The sequence below is a fragment of the Salmo trutta genome, chromosome 37 (assembly GCF_901001165.1).
Source record: "Salmo trutta chromosome 37, fSalTru1.1, whole genome shotgun sequence".
NCBI classification, from domain to species: Eukaryota; Metazoa; Chordata; class Actinopteri; order Salmoniformes; family Salmonidae; genus Salmo; species Salmo trutta.
This window is the reverse complement of record NC_042993.1, coordinates 2,451,274-2,471,611: the sequence shown is the minus strand read 5'-3', so window position 1 is coordinate 2,471,611 and position 20,338 is coordinate 2,451,274. Positions and strand designations below refer to the sequence as shown.

The 20,338-nt window shown below is 44.5% G+C and overlaps 1 protein-coding gene and 1 long non-coding RNA gene across 3 annotated transcripts in view; both read left to right on the top strand.

The window, feature by feature from the left end:
• Window positions 1–16,399, top strand: part of LOC115176868 (sorting nexin-27) — a gene marked incomplete in the record, with an annotated part of 27,145 nt that extends 10,746 nt beyond the window's left edge. The window contains 5 exon segments of one of the 2 annotated variants that reach the window (XM_029737218.1): window positions 1,025–1,174; window positions 1,254–1,382; window positions 1,505–1,564; window positions 13,995–14,043; window positions 14,283–16,399. In XM_029737218.1, the coding sequence (XP_029593078.1) occupies window positions 1,025–1,174; window positions 1,254–1,382; window positions 1,505–1,564; window positions 13,995–14,043; window positions 14,283–14,350 (456 nt within the window). 2 annotated transcript variants of the gene reach the window in all.
• Window positions 16,400–18,190: 1,791 nt separating this feature from the next.
• Window positions 18,191–19,743, top strand: LOC115176748 (uncharacterized). Its single transcript, XR_003872276.1, has 2 exons — window positions 18,191–18,667; window positions 18,784–19,743. It is a non-coding gene; the product is annotated as an uncharacterized LOC115176748 (long non-coding RNA).
• The last annotated feature ends 595 nt before the right edge of the window (window positions 19,744–20,338 follow it).

Below are 20,338 nucleotides of genomic sequence, written 5' to 3'. Positions count from 1 at the left end.
AACAATCAGTCCGTATACTGCACAAATCTGGCCTTATGGAAGAGTGGCAAGAAAGAAAGCCATTTCTTTAAGATATCCATAAAAAGTGTCGTTTAAAAGTTTGCCACTAGCCACCTGGTAGACACCAAACATGTGGAAGAAAGGTGCTCTGGTCAGATAAACCAAAAGTGAACTTTTTGGCAACAATGCAAAACGTTATGTTTGGCGTAAAAGCAACACAGCTCATCACCGCTGAACACACCATCCCCTGTCCAAACATGGTGGTGGCAGCATCATGGTTTGGCCTGCTTTTCTTCAGCAGTGGGCAGGGAAGATGTTAAAATTGATGGGAAGATGGATGGAGCCAAATACAGGACCATTCTGGAAGAAAACCTGATGGAGTCTGCAAAAGATCTGAGACTGGGACGGAGATTTGTCTTCCAACAAGACAATGATCCAAAACATAAAGCAAAATCTACAATGGAATGGTTCACAAATAAACATATCCAGGTGTTAGAATGGCTAAGTCAAAGTCCAGACCTGAATCCAATCGAGAATCTGTGGAAAGAACTGAAAACTGCTGTTCACAAACGCTCTCCATCCAACCTCACTGAGCTCGAGCTGTTTTGCAAGGAGGAATGGGCAAAAATTTCAGTCTCTCGATGTGCAAAACTGATAGAGACATACCCCAAGCGACTTACAGCTGTAATCACAGCAAAAGGTGGCGCTACAAAGTATTAACTTAAGGGGGCTGAATAATTTTGCACGCCCAATTTTTCAGTTTTTTATTTGTTAAAAAAGTTTGAAATATCCAATAAATTTCGGTCCACTTCATGATTGTGTCCCACTTGTTGTTGATTCTTCACAAAAAATTACAGTTTTATATCTTTATGTTTGAAGCCTGAAATGTGGCAAAAGGTCAAAGTTCAAGGGGGCCGAATACTTTCGCAAGGCACTGTACATGGCATATATGACCAAATAGACATGGAACGTAGGATGGTTTGTAGAAGCAGTTGTCTGACCCCCTAAATGTTCTTTCCCCCAGTATCTCAGTATGTTACGGGTCTGTGACGGCTACAATGAGATCATCTTCCCACACTGCTCCTGTGACTCCCGACGCAAAGGCCACGTCATCACAGCCATCAGCATACACCACTTTAAACTGCATGCCTGCACAGAGGAGGGAACGCTGGAGGTACGGAAAACTGCTGTGTGTGTGTGTGTGTGTGTGTGTGTGTGTGTGTGTGTGTTGACCCTGTCTCTCTCTCTAACAGAACCAGGTGATTGTGTTTGAGTGGGTGGAGATGCAGCGATGGGACACTGATGAGGAGGGCATGGCCTTCTGCTTCGAGTACGCCAGGGGAGAGAAGAAACCTCGCTGGGTCAAGATCTTCACTCCCTACGTGAGTCTCACACACACTTGCAGTACACACACCCTTTGAGAGTCCCAACGAATGTCTGAACATGATGTATCAATGTGCAGAGAGTTAACCCTTTGTTGTGCTGTGTCCTGTGCTGTGTCCAGTTCAACTACCTGCATGAGTGCGTTGAGAGAGTCTTCTGTGAACTCAAGTGGAGGAAAGAGGTGAGAAGAGGGTTGTATACTGCCATGTACTGTCTACTGGCTAACCAGCAGTCTTATACTGCCATATACTGTCTACTAGCTAACCAGCAGTCTTATACTGCCATATAATGTCTACTAGCTAACCAGCAGTCTTATACTGCCATATACTGTCTACTAGCTAACCAGCAGTCTTATACTGCCATGTACTGTCTACTGGCTAACCAGCAGTCTTATACTGCCATATACTGTCTACTAGCTAACCAGCAGTCTTATACTGCCATATAATGTCTACTAGCTAACCAGCAGTCTTATACTGCCATATAATGTCTACTAGCTAACCAGCAGTCTTATACTGCCATGTACTGTCTACTGGCTAACCAGCAGTCTTATACTGCCATATACTGTCTACTGGCTAACCAGCAGTCTTATACTGCCATGTTCTGTCTACTGGCTAACCAGCAGTCTTATACTGCCATGTTCTGTCTACTGGCTAACCAGCAGTCTTATACTGCCATGTACTGTCTACTGGCTAACCAGCAGTCTTATACTGCCATATACTGTCTACTGGCTAACCAGCAGTCTTATGCTGCCATGTAGTGTCTACTGGCTAACCAGCAGTCTTATGCTGCCATGTAGTGTCTACTGGCTAACCAGCAGTCTTATGCTGCCATGTAGTGTCTACTGGCTAACCAGCAGTCTTATGCTGCCATGTAGTGTCTACTGGCTAACCAGCAGTCTTATACTGCCAAGTACTGTCTACTGGTTAACCAGCAGTCTTATGGTGCCATGTACTGTCTACTGGCTAACCAGCAGTCTTATACTGCCATGTACTGTCTACTGGCTAACCAGCAGTCTTACGCTGCCATGTACTGTCTACTGGTTAACCAGCAGTCTTATGGTGCCATGTACTGTCTTGTACTGTCTACTGGCTAACCGGCAGTCTTATACTGCCATGTTCTGTCTACTGGCTAACCAGCAGTCTTATGCTGCCATGTAGTGTCTACTGGCTAACCGGCAGTCTTATGCTGCCATGTACTGTCTACTGGCTAACCGGCAGTCTTATACTGCCATGTACTGTCTACTGGCTAACCAGCAGTCTTATACTGCCATATACTGTCTTATACTGCCATGTACTGTCTACTGGCTAACCAGCAGTCTTATGCTGCCGTGTACTGTCTACTGGCTAACCAGCAGTCTTATACTGCCATGTACTGTCTACTGGTTAACCAGCAGTCTTATACTGCCATGTACTGTCTACTGGCTAACCAGCAGTCTTATGGTGCCATGTACTGTCTACTGGCTAACCAGCAGTCTTATTCTGCCATGTAGTGTCTACTGGCTAACCAGCAGTCTTTTACTGCCATGTTCTGTCTACTGGCTAACCAGCAGTCTTATGCTGCCATGTACTGTCTACTGGCTAACCAGCAGTCTTATGCTGCCATGTACTGTCTACTGGCTAACCAGCAGTCTTATGCTGCCATGTACTGTCTACTGGCTAACCAGCAGTCTTATACTGCCATGTACTGTCTACTGGCTAACCAGCAGTCTTATGCTGCCATGTAGTGTCTACTGGTTAACCAGCAGTCTTATACTGCCATGTACTGTCTACTGGTTAACCAGCAGTCTTATGGTGCCATGTAGTGTCTACTGGCTAACCAGCAGTCTTATGCTGCCATGTACTGTCTACTGGCTAACCAGCAGTCTTATGCTGCCATGTAGTGTCTACTGGCTAACCAGCAGTCTTATACTGCCATGTACTGTCTACTGGCTAACCAGCAGTCTTATGCTGCCATGTACTGTCTACTGGTTAACCAGCAGTCTTATACTGCCATGTACTGGCTATCCAGCAGTCTTATACTGCCATGTACTGGCTAACCAGCAGTCTTATACTGCCATGTAGTGTCTACTGGCTTACCAGCAGTCTTATGCTGCCATATACTGTCTACTGGCTAACCAGCAGTCTTATACTGCCATGTACTGGCTAACCAGCAGTCTTATACTGTCATGTAGTGTCTACTCGCTAACCAGCAGTCTTATGCTGCCTTGTAGTGTCTACTGGCTAACCAGCAGTCTTATACTGCCATGTACTGTCGACTGGCTAACCAGCAGTCTTATGCTGCCATGTTCTGTGGTGTACTGTCTACTGGCTAACCGGCAGTCTTATACTGCCATGTTCTGTCTACTGGCTAACCAGCAGTCTTATGCTGCCATGTTCTGTCTACTGGCTAACCGGCAGTCTTATACTGTCTTATATTGCCATGTAGTGTCTACTGGCTAACCAACAGTCTTATACTGCCATGTACTGTCTACTGGCTAACCAGCAGTCTTATGCTGCCATGTACTGTCTACTTGTTAACCAGCAGTCTTATGCTGCCATGTAGTGTCTACTGGCTAACCAGCAGTCTTATGCTGCCATGTACTGTCTACTGGCTAACCGGCAGTCTTATACTGCCATGTACTGTCTACTGGCTAACCAGCAGTCTTATACTGCCATATACTGTCTTATACTGCCATGTACTGTCTACTGGCTAACCAGCAGTCTTATGCTGCCATGTACTGTCTACTGGCTAACCAGCAGTCTTATACTGCCATGTACTGTCTACTGGTTAACCAGCAGTCTTATACTGCCATGTACTGTCTACTGGCTAACCTGCAGTCTTATACTGCCATATACTGTCTACTGGCTAACCTGCAGTCTTATACTGCCATATACTGTCTACTGGCTAACCAGCAGTCTTATGGTGCCATGTACTGTCTACTGGCTAACCAGCAGTCTTATGCTGCCATGCTGTCTACTGGTTAACCAGCAGTCTTATGGTGCCATGTACTGTCTACTGGCTAACCGGCAGTCTTATACTGCCATATATTGTCTACTGGCTAACCTGCAGTCTTATACTGCCATATACTGTCTACTGGTTAACCAGCAGTCTTATGGTGCCATGTACTGTCTACTGGCTAACCGGCAGTCTTATACTGCCATATACTGTCTACTGGCTAACCTGCAGTCTTATACTGCCATATACTGTCTTATACTGCCATGTACTGTCTACTGGCTAACCAGCAGTCTTATGCTGCCATGTAGTGTCTACTGGTTAACCAGCAGTCTTATGCTGCCATGTACTGTCTACTGGCTAACCAGCAGTCTTATGCTGCCATGTAGTGTCTACTGGCTAACCAGCAGTCTTATACTGCCATGTACTGTCTACTGGTTAACCAGCAGTCTTATGCTGCCATGTACTGGCTATCCAGCAGTCTTATACTGCCATGTACTGGCTAACCAGCAGTCTTATACTGCCATGTACTGGCTAACCAGCAGTCTTATGCTGCCTTGTAGTGTCTACTGGCTAACCAGCAGTCTTATGGTGCCATGTACTGTCTACTGGCTAACCAGCAGTCTTATGCTGCCATGTACTGTCGACTGGCTAACCAGCAGTCTTATGCTGCCATGTTCTGTCTTGTACTGTCTACTGGCTAACCGGCAGTCTTATACTGCCATGTTCTGTCTACTGGCTAACCAGCAGTCTTATGCTGCCATGTTCTGTCTACTGGCTAACCGGCAGTCTTATACTGCCATATACTGTCTTATACTGCCATGTAGTGTCTACTGGCTAACCAGCAGTCTTATACTGCCATGTACTGTCTACTGGCTAACCAGCAGTCTTATGCTGCCATGTACTGTCTACTTGTTAACCAGCAGTCTTATGGTGCCATGTACTGTCTACTGGCTAACCAGCAGTCTTATACTGCCATGTAGTGTCTACTGGCTAACCAGCAGTCTTATGCTGCCATGTAGTGTCTACTGGCTAACCAGCAGTCTTATGCTGCCATGCACTGTCTACTGGCTAACCGGCAGTCTTATACTGCCATGTACTGTCTACTGGCTAACCGGCAGTCTTATACTGCCATATACTGTCTTATACTGCAATGTACTGTCTACTGGCTAACCAGCAGTCTTATACTGCCATGTACTGTCTACTATCTAACCAGCAGTCTTATACTGCCATGTACTGTCTACTGGCTAACCAGCAGTCTTATGCTGCCATGTACTGTCTACTGGTTAACCAACAGTCTTATACTGCCATATAATGTCTACTAGCTACCCAGCAGTCTTATACTGCCATGTACTGTCTACTAGCTACCCAGCAGTCTTATACTGCCATGTACTGTCTACTGGCTAACCAGCAGTCTTATACAGCCATGTACTGGCTAACCAGCAGTCTTATACTGTCATGTAGTGTCTACTCGCTAACCAGCAGTCTTATGCTGCCATGTAGTGTCTACTGGCTAACCAGCAGTCATATACTGCCATGTAGTGTCTACTGGCTAACCAGCAGTCATATACTGCCATGTAGTGTTTACTGGCTAACCAGCAGTCTTATACTGTCATGTAGTGTCTACTCGCTAACCAGCAGTCTTATACTGCCATGTAGTGTCTACTGGCTAACCAGCAGTCTTATACTGCCATGTACTGGCTAACCAGCAGTCTTATACTGCCATGTACTGGCTAACCAGCAGTCTTATACTGTCATGTACTGTCTACTGGCTAAACAGCAGTCTTATGTTGCCTTGTAGTGTCTACTGGCTAACCAGCAGTCTTCAAATCAAATCAAATCAAATCAAATTTATTTATATAGCCCTTCGTACATCAGCTGAAATCTCAAAGTGCTGTACAGAAACCCAGCCTAAAACCCCAAACAGCAAGCAATGCATGTGAAAGAAGCACGATGGCTGGGAAAAACTCCCTAGGAAAAACTCCTGAGAAAGGCCAAAAACCTAGGAAGAAACCTAGAGAGGAACCAGGCTATGAGGGGTGGCCAGTCCTCTTCTGGCTGTGCCGGGTGGATATTATAACAGAACATGGTCAAGATGTTAAAATGTTCGTAAATGACCAGCATGGTCAAATAATAATAATCATAGTAATTGTCGAGGGTGCAACAAGCACGTCCGGTGAACAGGTCAGGGTTCCGTAGCCGCAGGCAGAACAGTTGAAACTGGAGCAGCAGCATGGCCAGGTGGACTGGGGACAGCAAGGAGTCATCATGCCAGGTAGTCCTGAGGCATGGTCCTAGGGCTCAGGTCCTCCGAGAGAAAGAAAGAAAGAGAGAAAGAGAGAATTAGAGAGAGCATATTTACATTCACACAGGACACCGGATAAGACAAGAGAATACTCCAGATGTAACAGACTGACCCTAGCCCCCCGACACATAAACTACTGCAGCATAAATACTGGAGGCTGAGACAGGAGGGATCAGAAGACACTGTGGCCCCATCCGATGATACCCCCGGACAGGGTCAAACAGGCAGGATATAACCCCACCCACTTTGCCAAAGCACAGCCCCCACACCACTAGAGGGATATCTACAACCACCAACTTACCGTCCGAAGACAAGGCCGAGTATAGCCCACAAAGATGTCCGCCACGGCACAACCCAAGGGGGGGGCGCCAACCCAGACAGGAAGACCACGTCAGTGGCTCAACCTACTCAAGTGACGCACCCCTCCCATGGACGGCATGGAAGAACACCAGTAAGTCAGTGACTCAGCCCCTGTAAAAGGGTTAGAGGCAGAGAATCCCAGTGGGAAGAGGGGAACCGACAAGGCAGAGACAGCAAGGGCGGTTCGTTGCTCCAGCCTTTCCGTTCACCTTCACACTCCTGGGCCAGACTATACTTAATCATAGGACCTACTGAAGAGATAAGTCTTCAGTAAAGACTTAAAGGTTGAGACTGAGTCTGCGTCTCTCACATGGGTAGGCAGACCATTCCATAAAAATGGAGCTCTATAGGAGAAAGCCCTACCTCCAGCCGTTTGCTTAGAAATTCTAGGGACAATTAGGAGGCCTGCGTCTTGTGACCGTAGCGTACGTGTAGGTATGTACGGCAGGACCAAATCAGAAAGATAGGTAGGAGCAAGCCCATGTAATGCTTTGTAGGTTAGCAGTAAAACCTTGAAATCAGCCCTTGCCTTAACAGGAAGCCAGTGTAGGGAGGCTAGCACTGGAGTAATATGATCAATTTTTTTGGTTCTAGTCAGGATTCTAGCAGCCGTATTTAGCACTAACTGAAGTTTGTTTAGTGCTTTATCCGGGTAGCCGGAAAGTAGAGCATTGCAGTAGTCGAGCCTAGAAGTAACAAAAGCATGGATTAATTTTTCTGCGTAATTTTTGGACAGAAAGTTTCTGATTTTTGCAATGTTACGTAAATGGAAAAAAGCTGTCCTTGAAGCAGTCTTGATATGTTCTTCAAAAGAGAGATCAGGGTCCAGAGTAACGCCGAGGTCCTTCACAGTTTTATTTGAGACGACTGTACAACCATCCAGATTAATTGTCAGATTCAACAGAAGATCTCTTTGTTTCTTGGGACCTAGGACAAGCATCTCTGTTTTGTCCGAGTTTAAAAGTAGAAAATTTGCAGCCATCCACTTCCTTATGTCTGAAACACAGGCTTCTAGCGAGGGCAATTTTGGGGCTTCACCATGTTTCATTGAAATGTACAGCTGTGTGTCGTCCGCATAGCAGTGAAATTTAACATTATGTTTTCGAATGACATCCCCAAGAGGTAAAATATATAGTGAAAACAATAGTGGTCCTAGAACGGAACCTTGAGGAACACCGAAATTTACAATTGATTTGTCAGAGGACGAACCATTCACAGAGACAAACTGATATCTTTCCGACAGATAAGATCTAAACCAGGCCAGAACTTGTCCATGTAGACCAATTTGGGTTTCCAATCTCTCCAAAAGAATGTGGTGATCGATGGTATCAAAAGCGGCACTAAGATCTAGGAGCATGAGGACAGATGCAGAGCCTCGGTCTGATGTCATTAAAAGGTCATTTACCACCTTCACAAGTGCCGTCTCAGTGCTATGATGGGGTCTAAAACCAGACTGAAGCGTTTCGTATACATTGTTTGTCTTCAGGAAGGCAGTGAGTTGCTGCGCAACAACTTTTTCTAAAATTTTTGAGAGGAATGGAAGATTCGATATAGGTCGATAGTTTTTTATAATTTCTGGGTCAAGATTCGGCTTTTTCAAGAGAGGCTTTATTACTGCCACTTTTAGTGAGCTTGGTACACATCCGGTGGATAGAGAGCCGTTTATTATGTTCAACATAGGAGGGCCAAGCACAGGAAGCAGCTCTTTCAGTAGTTTAGTTGGAATAGGGTCCAGTATGCAGCTTGAGGGTTTGGAGGCCATGATTATTTTCATCATTATGTCAAGAGATATAGTACTAAAACACTTCAGTATCTCCCTTGATCCTAGGTCCTGGCAGAGTTGTGCAGACTCTGGACAATGGAGCCCTGGAGGAATACCCAGATTTAAAGAGGAGTCCGTAATTTGCTTTCTAATGATCATGATCTTTTCCTCAAAGAAGTTCATAAATTTATTACTGCTGAAGTGAAAGTTATCCTCCATTTGCGAATGCTGCTTTTTAGTTAGCTTTGCGACAGTGTCAAAAAGAAATTTCGGATTGTTCTTATTTTCCTCAATTAAGTTGGAAAAATAGGATGATCGTGCAGCAGTGAGGGCTCTTCGATACTGCGCGGTACTGTCTTTCCAAGCTAGTCGGAAGACTTCCAGTTTAGTGTGGCGCCATTTCCGTTCCAATTTTCTGGAAGCTTGCTTCAGAGCTCGTGTATTTTCTGTATACCAGGGAGCTAGTTTCTTATGACAGATGTTTTTAATTTTTAGGGGTGCAACTGCATCTAGGGTATTGCGCAAGGTTGAATTGAGTTCCTCGGTTAGGTGGTTAACTGATTCTTGTCCTCTGACGTCCTTGGGTAGGCAGAGGGAGTCTGGAAGGGCATCAAGGAATCTTTGGGTTGTCTGAGAATTTATAGCACGACTTTTAATCTTCCTTGGTTGGGGTCTGAGCAGATAATTTGTTGCAATTGTAAACGCAATTAAATGGTGGTCCGATAATCCAGGATTATGAGGAAAAACATTAAGATCCACAACATTTATTCCATGGGACAAAACTAGGTCCAGAGTATGACTGTGGCAGTGAGTAGGTCCAGAGACATGTTGGACAAAACCCACTGAGTCGATGATGGCTCCGAAAGCCTTTTGGAGTGGGTCTGTGGACTTTTAAAGTCACCAAAAATTAGAATATTATCTGCTATGACTACAAGATCCGATAGGAATTCAGGGAACTCAGTAAGGAACACTGCATATGGCCCAGGAGGCCTGTAAACAGTAGCTATAAAAAGTGATTGAGTAGGCTGCATAGATTTCATGACTAGAAGCTCAAAAGACGAAAACGTCATTGTTTTTTTTTTGTAAATTGAAATTTGCTATCGTAAATGTTAGCAACACCTCCGCCTTTGCCGGATGCACGGGGGGTATGGTCACTAGTGTAACCAGGGGGTGAGGCCTCATTTAACACAGTAAATTCATCAGGCTTAATAAGCCATGTTTCAGTCAGGCCAATCACATCAAGATTATGATCAGTGATTAGTTCATTGACTATAACTGCCTTGGAAGTGAGGGATCTAACATTAAGTAACCCAATTTTGAGATGTGAAGTATCACAATCTCTTTCAATAATGGCAGGAATGGAGGAGGTCTTTATACTAGTAAGATTACTGAAGCGAACACCGCCATTTTTAATTTTGCCCAACCTAGATCGAGGCACAGACACGGTCTCAATGGGGAAAGCTGAGCTGACTACGCTAACTGTGCTAGTGGCAGACTCCACTAAGCTGGCAGGCTGGCTAACAGCCTGTTGCCTGGCCTGCACCCTATTTCATTGTGGAGCTAGAGGAGTTAGAGCCCTGTCTATGTTCGTAGATAAGATGAGAGCACCCCTCCAGCTAGGATGGAGTCCGTCACTCCTCAGCAGGCCAGGCTTGGTCCTGTTTGTGGGTGAATCCCAGAAGGAGGGCCAGTTATCTACAAATTCTATCTTTTGGGAGGGGCAGAAAACAGTTTTCATCCAGCGATTGAGTTGTGAGACTCTGCTGTAGAGCTCATCACTCCCCCTAACTGGGAGGGGGCCAGAGACAATTAATCGATGCCGACACATCTTTCTAGCTGATTTACATGCTGAAGCTATGTTGCGCTTGGTGACCTCTGACTGTTTCATCCTAACATCGTTGGTGCCGACGTGGATAACAATATCTCTATACTCTCTACACTCGCCAGTTTTAGCTTTAGCCAGCACCGTCTTTAGATTAGCCTTAACGTCGGTAGCCCTGCCCCCTGGTAAACAGTGTATGATCGCTGGATGATTAGTTTTAAGTCTAATACTGCGGGTAATGGAGTCGCCAATGACTAGGGTTTTCAATTTGTCAGAGCTAATGGTGGGAGCCGTCGGCGTCTCAGACCCCACAACGGGAGGAGCAGAGACCAGAGAAGTCTCGGCCTCCGACTCCGACTCGCTTAATGGGGAGAACCGGTTGAAAGTTTCTGTCGGCTGAATAAGCGACACCGGTTGAGCATTCCTACAGCGTTTCCCTCCAGAAGCCATGAGAAAGATGTCCGGCTGCGGGGACCGTGCGAGGGGGTTTATACTAACGTTACTATCTGTACTTGCTGGTGGCACAGACGCTGTTTCATCCTTTCCTACACTGAAATGACCCTTGCCTAACGATTGCGTCTGAAGCTGGGCTTGCAGCACAGCTATCCTTGCCGTAAGGCGATCGTTCTCCTGTATATTATGAGTACAACGACTGCAATTAGAAGGCATCATGTTAATGTTACTTAGCTTCGGCTGTTTGAAGTCCTGACGAACCATGTCCAGATAAAACCTCCGGGGTAGGAAAGTTGGAGGAAAAAAAAAAAAAAGTTGAGTGAGGGAAAAAGTAAAAATATACGGTAATGAAAAAGTAAAAACCGTCAGGTAGCAAAGTAAAAACGGCAACAAAAACGCACAGCAGCGTAAACAAGTCTGCAAGTTGTGACCGGAAACAATGCCACTTTTTAGCCTGAACTCAGTAGTAAAACTCTTGAACCTCTGAACCACATCTTTCTAAACTATTCGGGTGATCATGTTGATGCTCAGTGCATACTTGTCAAACTACTAGAGGATATTCAAGCACAATACAACATGTCAGTTACGACACTTCCTCCAATATTGCACAACACTTTAGCCAAGACTTGAGTAGCTAGCTTGCTAAACCAAAACAAATGTACTGGACTTCCGCATTTGGATTAATCACTTTCACAACCACAAAGTTACTGTTGCGCAGATCATCGTCTTATGCTGCCTTGTAGTGTCCACTGGCTAACCAGCAGTCTTATGCTGCCTTGTAGTGTCTACTGGCTAACCAGCAGTCTTATGCTGCCATGTAGTGTCTACTGGCTAACCAGCAGTCTTATGATGCCATGTACTGTCTACTGGTTAACCAGCAGTCTTATACTGCCATGTACTGTCTACTGGCTAACCAGCAGTCTTATGCTGCCATGTACTGTCTACTGGTTAACCAGCAGTCTTATGGTGCCATGTACTGTCTTGTACTGTCTACTGGCTAACCGGCAGTCTTATACTGCCATGTTCTGTCTACTGGCTAACCAGCAGTCTTATGCTGCCATGTTCTGTCTTCTGGCTAACCAGCAGTCTTATGCTGCCATGTACTGTCTACTGGCTAACCGGCAGTCTTATACTGCCATGTACTGTCTACTGGCTAACCGGCAGTCTTATACTGCCATGTACTGTCTACTGGCTAACCGGCAGTCTTATACTGCCATATACTGTCTTATACTGCCATGTACTGTCTACTGGCTAACCAGCAGTCTTATACTGCCGTGTACTGTCTACTGGCTAACCAGCAGTCTTATGCTGCCATGTACTGTCTACTGGCTAACCAGCAGTCTTATACTGCCATGTAGTGTCTACTGGTTAACCAGCAGTCTTATACTGCCATGTACTGTCTACTGGCTAACCAGCAGTCTTATGCTGCCATGTACTGTCTACTGGCTAACCGGCAGTCTTATACTGCCATGTACTGTCTGCTGGTTAACCAGCAGTCTTATGGTGCCATGTAGTGTCTACTGGCTAACCAGCAGTCTTATGCTGCCATGTACTGTCTACTGGCTAACCAGCAGTCTTATACTGCCATGTACTGTCTACTGGCTAACCAGCAGTCTTATGCTGCCATGTACTGTCTACATGTTAACCAGCAGTCTTATACTGCCATGTACTGGCTAACCAGCTGTCTTATACTGCCATGTACTGGCTAACCAGCAGTCTTATACTGTCATGTAGTCTCTACTCGCTAACCAGCAGTCTTATACTGCCATGTAGTGTCTACTGGCTAACCAGCAGTCTTATACTGCCATGTTCTGTCTACTGGCTAACCAGCAGTCTTATACTGCCATGTACTGTCTACTGGCTAACCAGCAGTCTTATACTGCCATGTTCTGTCTACTGGCTTACCAGCAGTCTTATACTGCCATGTACTGCCTACTGGCTAACCAGCAGTCATACTGCCATGTACTGTCTACTGGCTAACCAGCAGTCTTATGCTGCCATGTAGTGTCTACTGGCTAACCAGCAGTCTTATACTGCCATGTACTGTCTACTGGTTAACCAGCAGTCTTATGGTGCCATGTACTGTCTACTGGCTAACCAGCAGTCTTTTACTGCCATGTACTGTCTACTGGCTAACCAGCAGTCTTTTGCTGCCATGTAGTGTCTACTGGTTAACCAGCAGTCTTATACTGCCATGTAGTCTCTACTCGCTAACCAGCAGTCTTATACTGCCATGTAGTGTCTACTGGCTAACCAGCAGTCTTATACTGCCATGTTCTGTCTACTGGCTAACCAGCAGTCTTATACTGCCATGTACTGTCTACTGGCTAACCAGCAGTCTTATACTGCCATGTACTGTCTACTGGCTAACCAGCAGTCTTTTGCTGCCATGTAGTGTCTACTGGCTAACCAGCAGTCTTATACTGCCATATACTGTCTTGTACTGCCATGTACTGTCTACTGGCTAACCAGCAGTCTTATACTGCCATGTTCTGTCTACTGGCTAACCAGCAGTCTTATGCTGCCATGTACTGTCTACTGGTTAACCAGCAGTCTTATGGTGCCATGTACTGTCTACTGGCTAACCAGCAGTCTTATACTGCCATGTAGTGTCTACTGGCTAACCAGCAGTCTTATGCTGCCATGTAGTGTCTGCTGGCTAACCAGCAGTCTTATGCTGCCATGTATTGTCTACTGGCTAACCGGCAGTCTTATACTGCCATGTACTGTCTACTGGCTAACCGGCAGTCTTATACTGCCATATACTGTCTTATACTGCCATGTACTGTCTACTGGCTAACCAGCAGTCTTATACAGCCATATACTGTCTACTGGCTAACCAGCAGTCTTATACTGCCATGTACTGTCTACTGGTTAACCAGCAGTCTTGTGGTGCACATTTCACTGGCTAATATTCTGGGAATGTTGTCCAATGATATTGTTTGATGAACATGTTGTGGAATATTGTGTGTCTCCAGGTGGAAGAGGAGGATGTGGATAAAGACAATAAGAACTGCAGTAAAGATGGTATGTGTAGCAAGGTAAGGCGTTGCCTGTCACTGGTACAGCAGCAGCGTGTGTGTGTGTGTGTGTGTGTGTGTGTGTGTGTGTGTGTGTGTGTGTGTGTGTGTGTGTGTGTGTGTGTGTGTGTGTGTGTGTGTGTGTGTGTGTGTGTGTGTGTGTGTGTGTGTGTGTGTGCGATTGTGCGTGTGCATTTCTGCCAGCCTGCGCATGTTGTCGTTTCCTGAGCCCTGTGTCTGTTTCAGAATATCTTCCAGCTGTTGAGACACAGAAGGGATGGAGGCACCTAGGAGGAGAGATCATCACCTCCTAAACATGCTCTCCTCCATCCATCGCTCTGGTCTGGCTCGGCCTGAACTACCACCACTACCTGTCCTCACACAACTACTACTACACCAACTACAAACCAACAAACTACAACTTCTACATACCAATAACAGCAACTACAGATCAACAACCACTAAACACCATCAAACTACAAATGGAAAAACTTCTGGACTGACTGAAGGAGAAACAACGACGCACACTACAACTTAAGCTGTTATTCACCATGAACCCTTGAATACAACCCAACTACACGATATAAACACACTAGAGAAGCCAACAGTGTTCTACAGTGGAAACATATAGCAGTTTTGTACAGGTGAATAAGTAACTCTAAAGACTTAGATACATGCCTTCATACATCACATCACCTCTTTGGTCAAAACTCGATGGAGACCTGTGACTATTGGCTAAGGAGGCTGACGTCTTATGGTGGGATTGGATGAAGGAGATGGTTCTCTGGGACGATATTGGACAAGGGATTTGACACGTGCAAGGCCATTGGGTGTTTTGTGGCCACTTTGGAATGCTCTGGACTGGAACAGAGTGCAGTGGAAGAAGAGAACAAAAGAGGGATACAGATGCTGGAACAGAACCTGTTCTAAAAGAGGAAACGGCTGGTGGTGATGGAACAACCTGTTCTAAAAGAGGAAACGGCTGGTGGTGATGGAACAACCTGTTCTAAAAGAGGAAACGGCTGGTGGTGATGGAACAGAACCTGTTCTAAAAGAGGAAAAGGCTGGTGGTGATGGAACAACCTGTTCTAAAAGAGGAAACGGCTGGTGGTGATGGAACAACCTGTTCTAAAAGAGGAAAAGGCAGGTGGTGATGGAACAGAACCTGTTCTAAAAGAGGAAACGGCTGGTGGTGATGGAACAACCTGTTCTAAAAGAGGAAACGGCTGGTGGTGATGGAACAACCTGTTCTAAAAGAGGAAACGGCTAGTGGTGATGGAACAACCTGTTCTGAAAGAGGAAACGGCTGGTGGTGATGGAACAACCTGTTCTAAAAGAGGAAACGGCTGGTGGTGATGGAACAGAACCTGTTCTAAAAGAGGAAACGGCTGGTGGTGATGGAACAACCTGTTCTAAAAGAGGAAAAGGCAGGTGGTGATGGAACAACCTGTTCTAAAAGAGGAAACGGCTGGTGGTGATGGAACAACCTGTTCTAAAAGAGGAAACGGCTGGTGGTGATGGAACAGAACCTGTTCTAAAAGAGGAAAAGGCAGGTGGTGATGGAACAACATGTTCTCAAAGAGGAAACGGCTGGTGGTGATGGAACAACCTGTGTGTGTGTGTGTGTGTGTGTGTGTGTGTGTGTGTGCGTGTGTGTCGACTGATAATGGACTGAGCTGTGAGAGTCTAGGTTGGAACCCTGGAGGTAGAAACACAACCCAACTGAACTCCCAGAATGAGTCTAGACAGACGGAGGGAAACGGCCCCATGATATAAGAGACTGGACTCATATGAACCACACAAACATATTGACATAGATATTATCTCCTGTTTGTAGCCACTATCTCCACTTCAAAGAGATCTACTGAAGAGACTATTAGAGAGAGAGAGACCATACATTTCCTTTATTTGTGTGAGTATTGGGCCGAGCAGAACCAAGGATAGTATGTGTGTTTCAGCTGCTGGTTCTGTTTTGGTTTACAGATGCTGAAATTGCCCTGAAGCCATTTTTTAATACAAAAACCTTCTCATAAAAAAACACACACAGAATGCTCATCATGTAGGAATTGGATCCCAGGAAGTATTCTGCCATTTTGACAGATACCTGAACAATGAACATGTTTACTTCACCTGTGTGTTTTGTGTACCTCCTAAAGACATATATATATAATTTGAAATGTGGATATTTCAGACATTGGACAGAATAGCACAAAAAGAACCCTGTAAGATGTTGACCACGTTAAGCTCAATATGTATTCATTCTATGCTTGCCTAAGCTTTCTGTTCTGCTGATGCCTAACCGTGGGGTCTCATGAAGACTGTATTTATACTGGGTTGTAAATAACACTGAACTCAGAAGTGCATCTCGTTTACATGTTTTGTGTCTTTCTGTTCTTGAAAAAAAGTGTGACGCTTTGGAAAACACACCGTGATTGTCAGTCTGTAGGATATGTCTATGGTGTTGGTTTAGCTGTATCTTTGGTTCAATTGATATATTGGTCCTTGTGTATCTGAAGAAGCTGCAGTGCTCAGAACGACCTGCAGGGGTCTCCCTCTCACTGAGAAACACTAGATCAGTTCCTATAGAACAGGGCTGGCCAGTATTCTAACAGAGGGCCGGTGTGGGTGAAGGCTTTTGCTCCAGCCAAGCAGAAACACACCTGATTCAATATCCTCTGGTGGATGTTATCATTGGATGTTGATGCAACACCACACACATCTTTAAATGCAGTGTTAAACTACAGCAGGGTTTCCCTGTGGTGGGGTAGGAGCTACACGAATGGTATACGCCCTGCGCCCCACAGAGGGTTAACCTCTTTGGGCTGGGGGGCAGTATTTTCACGTTCGGATGAAAAGCGTGCCCAGAGTAAACTGTCTGCTACTCAGGCCCAGAAGCTAAGATATGCATATTATGGATATAAAACACTCTGAAGTTTCTAAAACTGTTTGAATGATGTCTGTGAGTATAACAGAACTCATATGGCAGGTGAAAACCTGAGAAAAATCCAACCAGGAAGTGGGAAATCTGAGGTTTGTAGTTTTTCAAGTGATTGTCCAATATACAGTGTAAATTTGGTCAGATTGCACTTCCTATGGCTTCCACTAGATGTCAACAGTCTTTAGAAGTTGTTTCAGGCTTCTATTGTGAAAGGGGAGCGAATAAGAGCACTCTAAGCAGATGGCTCAGGTGAAAGCCTTTAGTTTAGTCACGCGCGCAGCCGTGGGCACGAACTGTTCCCTTTCATTTCTAAAGACAAAGGAAGTGTCCGGTTGGAATATTATTGAAGATTTATGATAAAAACATCCTAAAGATTGATTCTATACATTGTTTGACATGTTTCTACAAACTGTAATGGAACTTTTGTGTCTTTTCATCTGGACTTAGTGCCCACGCCTTGTGCATTTGGAATAGTGAACTAAACGCGCGAAAAAAAAGGAGGTATTTGGACATAAAGATTAACTTTATCGAACAAAACAAACATTTATTGTGGAACTGCGATTCCTGGGAAGTGCATTCCGATGAAGATCATCAAAGGTAAGTGAATATTTATAACACTTTCTGACTTTTGTTGACTCCACAACATGGCGGGTATCTGTATGGCTTGTTTTGGTGGCTGAGCGCTGTACTCAGATTATCGCACGGTGTGCTTTCACCATAAAGCTTTTTTGAAATCTGACACAGCGATTGCATTAAGGAGAAGTTTATCTATAATCCTATGCATAACACTTGTATCTTTCATCAAAGTTTATGATGAGTATTTCTGTAAATTGATGTGGCTCTCTGCATAATCACTGGATGTTTTGTAGGCAAAACATTACTGAACATAACGCGCCAATGTAAACTGAGATTTTTGGATATAAATATGAACTTTATCGAACAAAACATACATGTATTGTGTAACATGAAGAAATCATCAAAGGTTAGTGATTAATTTTATCTCTATTTCTGCTTTTTGTGACTCCTCTCTTTGGCTGGAAAATGGCTGTATGATTTTTTGTGACTAGGCGCTGACCTAACATAATCGTATGGTATGCTTTCACCGTAAAGCCTTTTTGAAGTCAGACACTGTGGCTTGATTAACAAGAACTTTATCTTTAAAATGGTTTATAATACTTGTATGTTTGAGGAATTTTAATTATGAGATTTCTGTTTTGAATTTGGTGCCCTGCAATTTCACTGGCTGTTGTCGAGGTGGGACACTAGCGTCCCACATATCCCAGAGAGGTTTAAACAGTGGTATAGTAGGAGCAACACGGAGGTATACGCCCTGCGCCCCACAGAGGTTTAAACAGTGGTGTAGTAGGAGCTACACGGAGGTATACGCCCTGAACCCCACAGAGGTTTAAACAGTGGTGTAGTAGGAGCTACACGGAGGAATACGTCCTGAACCCCACAGAGGTTTAAACAGTGGTGTAGTAGGAGCTACACGGAGGTATACGTCCTGAACCCCACAGAGGTTTAAACAGTGGTGTAGTAGGAGCTACACGGAGGTATACGCCCTGCGCCCCACAGAGGTTTAAACAGTGGTGTAGTAGGAGCTACACGGAGGTATACGTCCTGAACCCCACAGAGGTTTAAACAGTGGTGTAGTAGGAGCTACACGGAGGTATACGCCCTGCGCCCCACAGAGGTTTAAACAGTGGTGTAGTAAAAGCTACACGGAGGTATACGTCCTGAACCCCACAGAGGTTTAAACAGTGGTGTAGTAGGAGCTACACGGAGGTATACGCCCTGCGCCCCACAGAGGTTTAAATAAAGGTTAAATAAAATAAATATGCATGAAACCCACTTTTTGTTCAGTGGACATTGGTTATAGTCACTTCTTCATCCCTACTGATGCGTATCAAAGTAGTGTAGTGGTGGTATAAACTGTATCAATTATGTGGTACAATAGAGAAAATAGCCCTCACAATCTTAAAGCACGTAAAATATATTCACGTGTGCTGCACACAGCCACATTTCAGCAGAATTTCATGGCAGTAAGAGCCGCAGCTGGTTGTCCCATGGAGCAGCTCATAGCTGGTATGTTAGGTAGGACTTGCCTAGTTAAATAAAGGTTAAATTAATCAAATCAAATAACAATGGGTAAGCAAACCAGGTATTGAAACAGTTTGGTCCAAAGTCTTGGTTGAATCTTTGCAGTGTTCAATTCAGTCATCATGTGCTGTTTTGAATGAGCATTTCCAAATGCTTTCCCAAGGAAAACGTCCTGATTTAAAGCTGCAATATGTAACTTTGGGCGACCCAACAAGTTCACACAGAAATGTGAGTTAAAGATCTGTCATTATCATTGAAAGCAAGTCTAATAAGTGGTAGATCTATTCTATGTGCACTATTTCTATGCTTCCCATTCTTAAGTTTAGTTTTTCATCTTTTATTTTGTTTTGTACACCAGTTTCAGACGGCTGAAAATAATGGAAAAATATATTGCAGAGGTTAAGATGGTGCTTGTCAATCATGTCTTTATCTCGCCCTCTAATCTGCGATATCTCTCTCTCAAACACTGTCTCTCGTCGTCAACTCTTTCTTTCAGTAAGATATTAAGCTCTACTTCTGTTATCCTACAGTATCTTCACCTGTCTGACAAATCAAGCAGATGAGAAAATAAACCAGTCTGAAGAGAACCACACAGGGTTGAATTGATGAAAGCTGAAGTCATTTAGCTTATTGACTTATTGTAATGAAATGATTTATTAATGCAAAACATTGATGTCTTCTCTCCTTTGGTGTCTCCAACTCTAATCTCAATTACCTAGTTTCTAGTGCACAACAATGAAAAGTGTGTGTGGGGGGGGAGGCACTTGACACCAGTCTGTGATTGTGTTTGTCCATCGATTATTTCATTGATAAACACCCTGGTAGATATCGGGTGATGGAGAGATAATAATGTATTGTTCCACTGAAGCCAAATGCTATCTAAGAGAAGTACGTTTTCTGCTGCACACAGAATGGACCATTTACAGTATTACACTGTTTTCTACACATCTTAAATCAGAATGGACATATTACAACCCCCAGCTGTGCTCTCTCTCTCTTTCTCTGCCTTTCCTCCCCCTCTCTCTTTTCCTCTAATGAGAGTGGTAAGACAATTATCCGCTGGACAGAAAGTCAGACAGAAAGTGTCTCCTTATCGACCCACAGAAAGCCATCTACAACCACTAATCAAGCAGTATTGATTAGAGTGTGTGTTGATATCACATACCACTATCTGACTGGTACAGAGAGACACTAAATATACACTCTGTTTTGAAACAGAGACTTGAAAAGTTGGCTCTCATCTCTAAACAGAAAAGATTCAGTT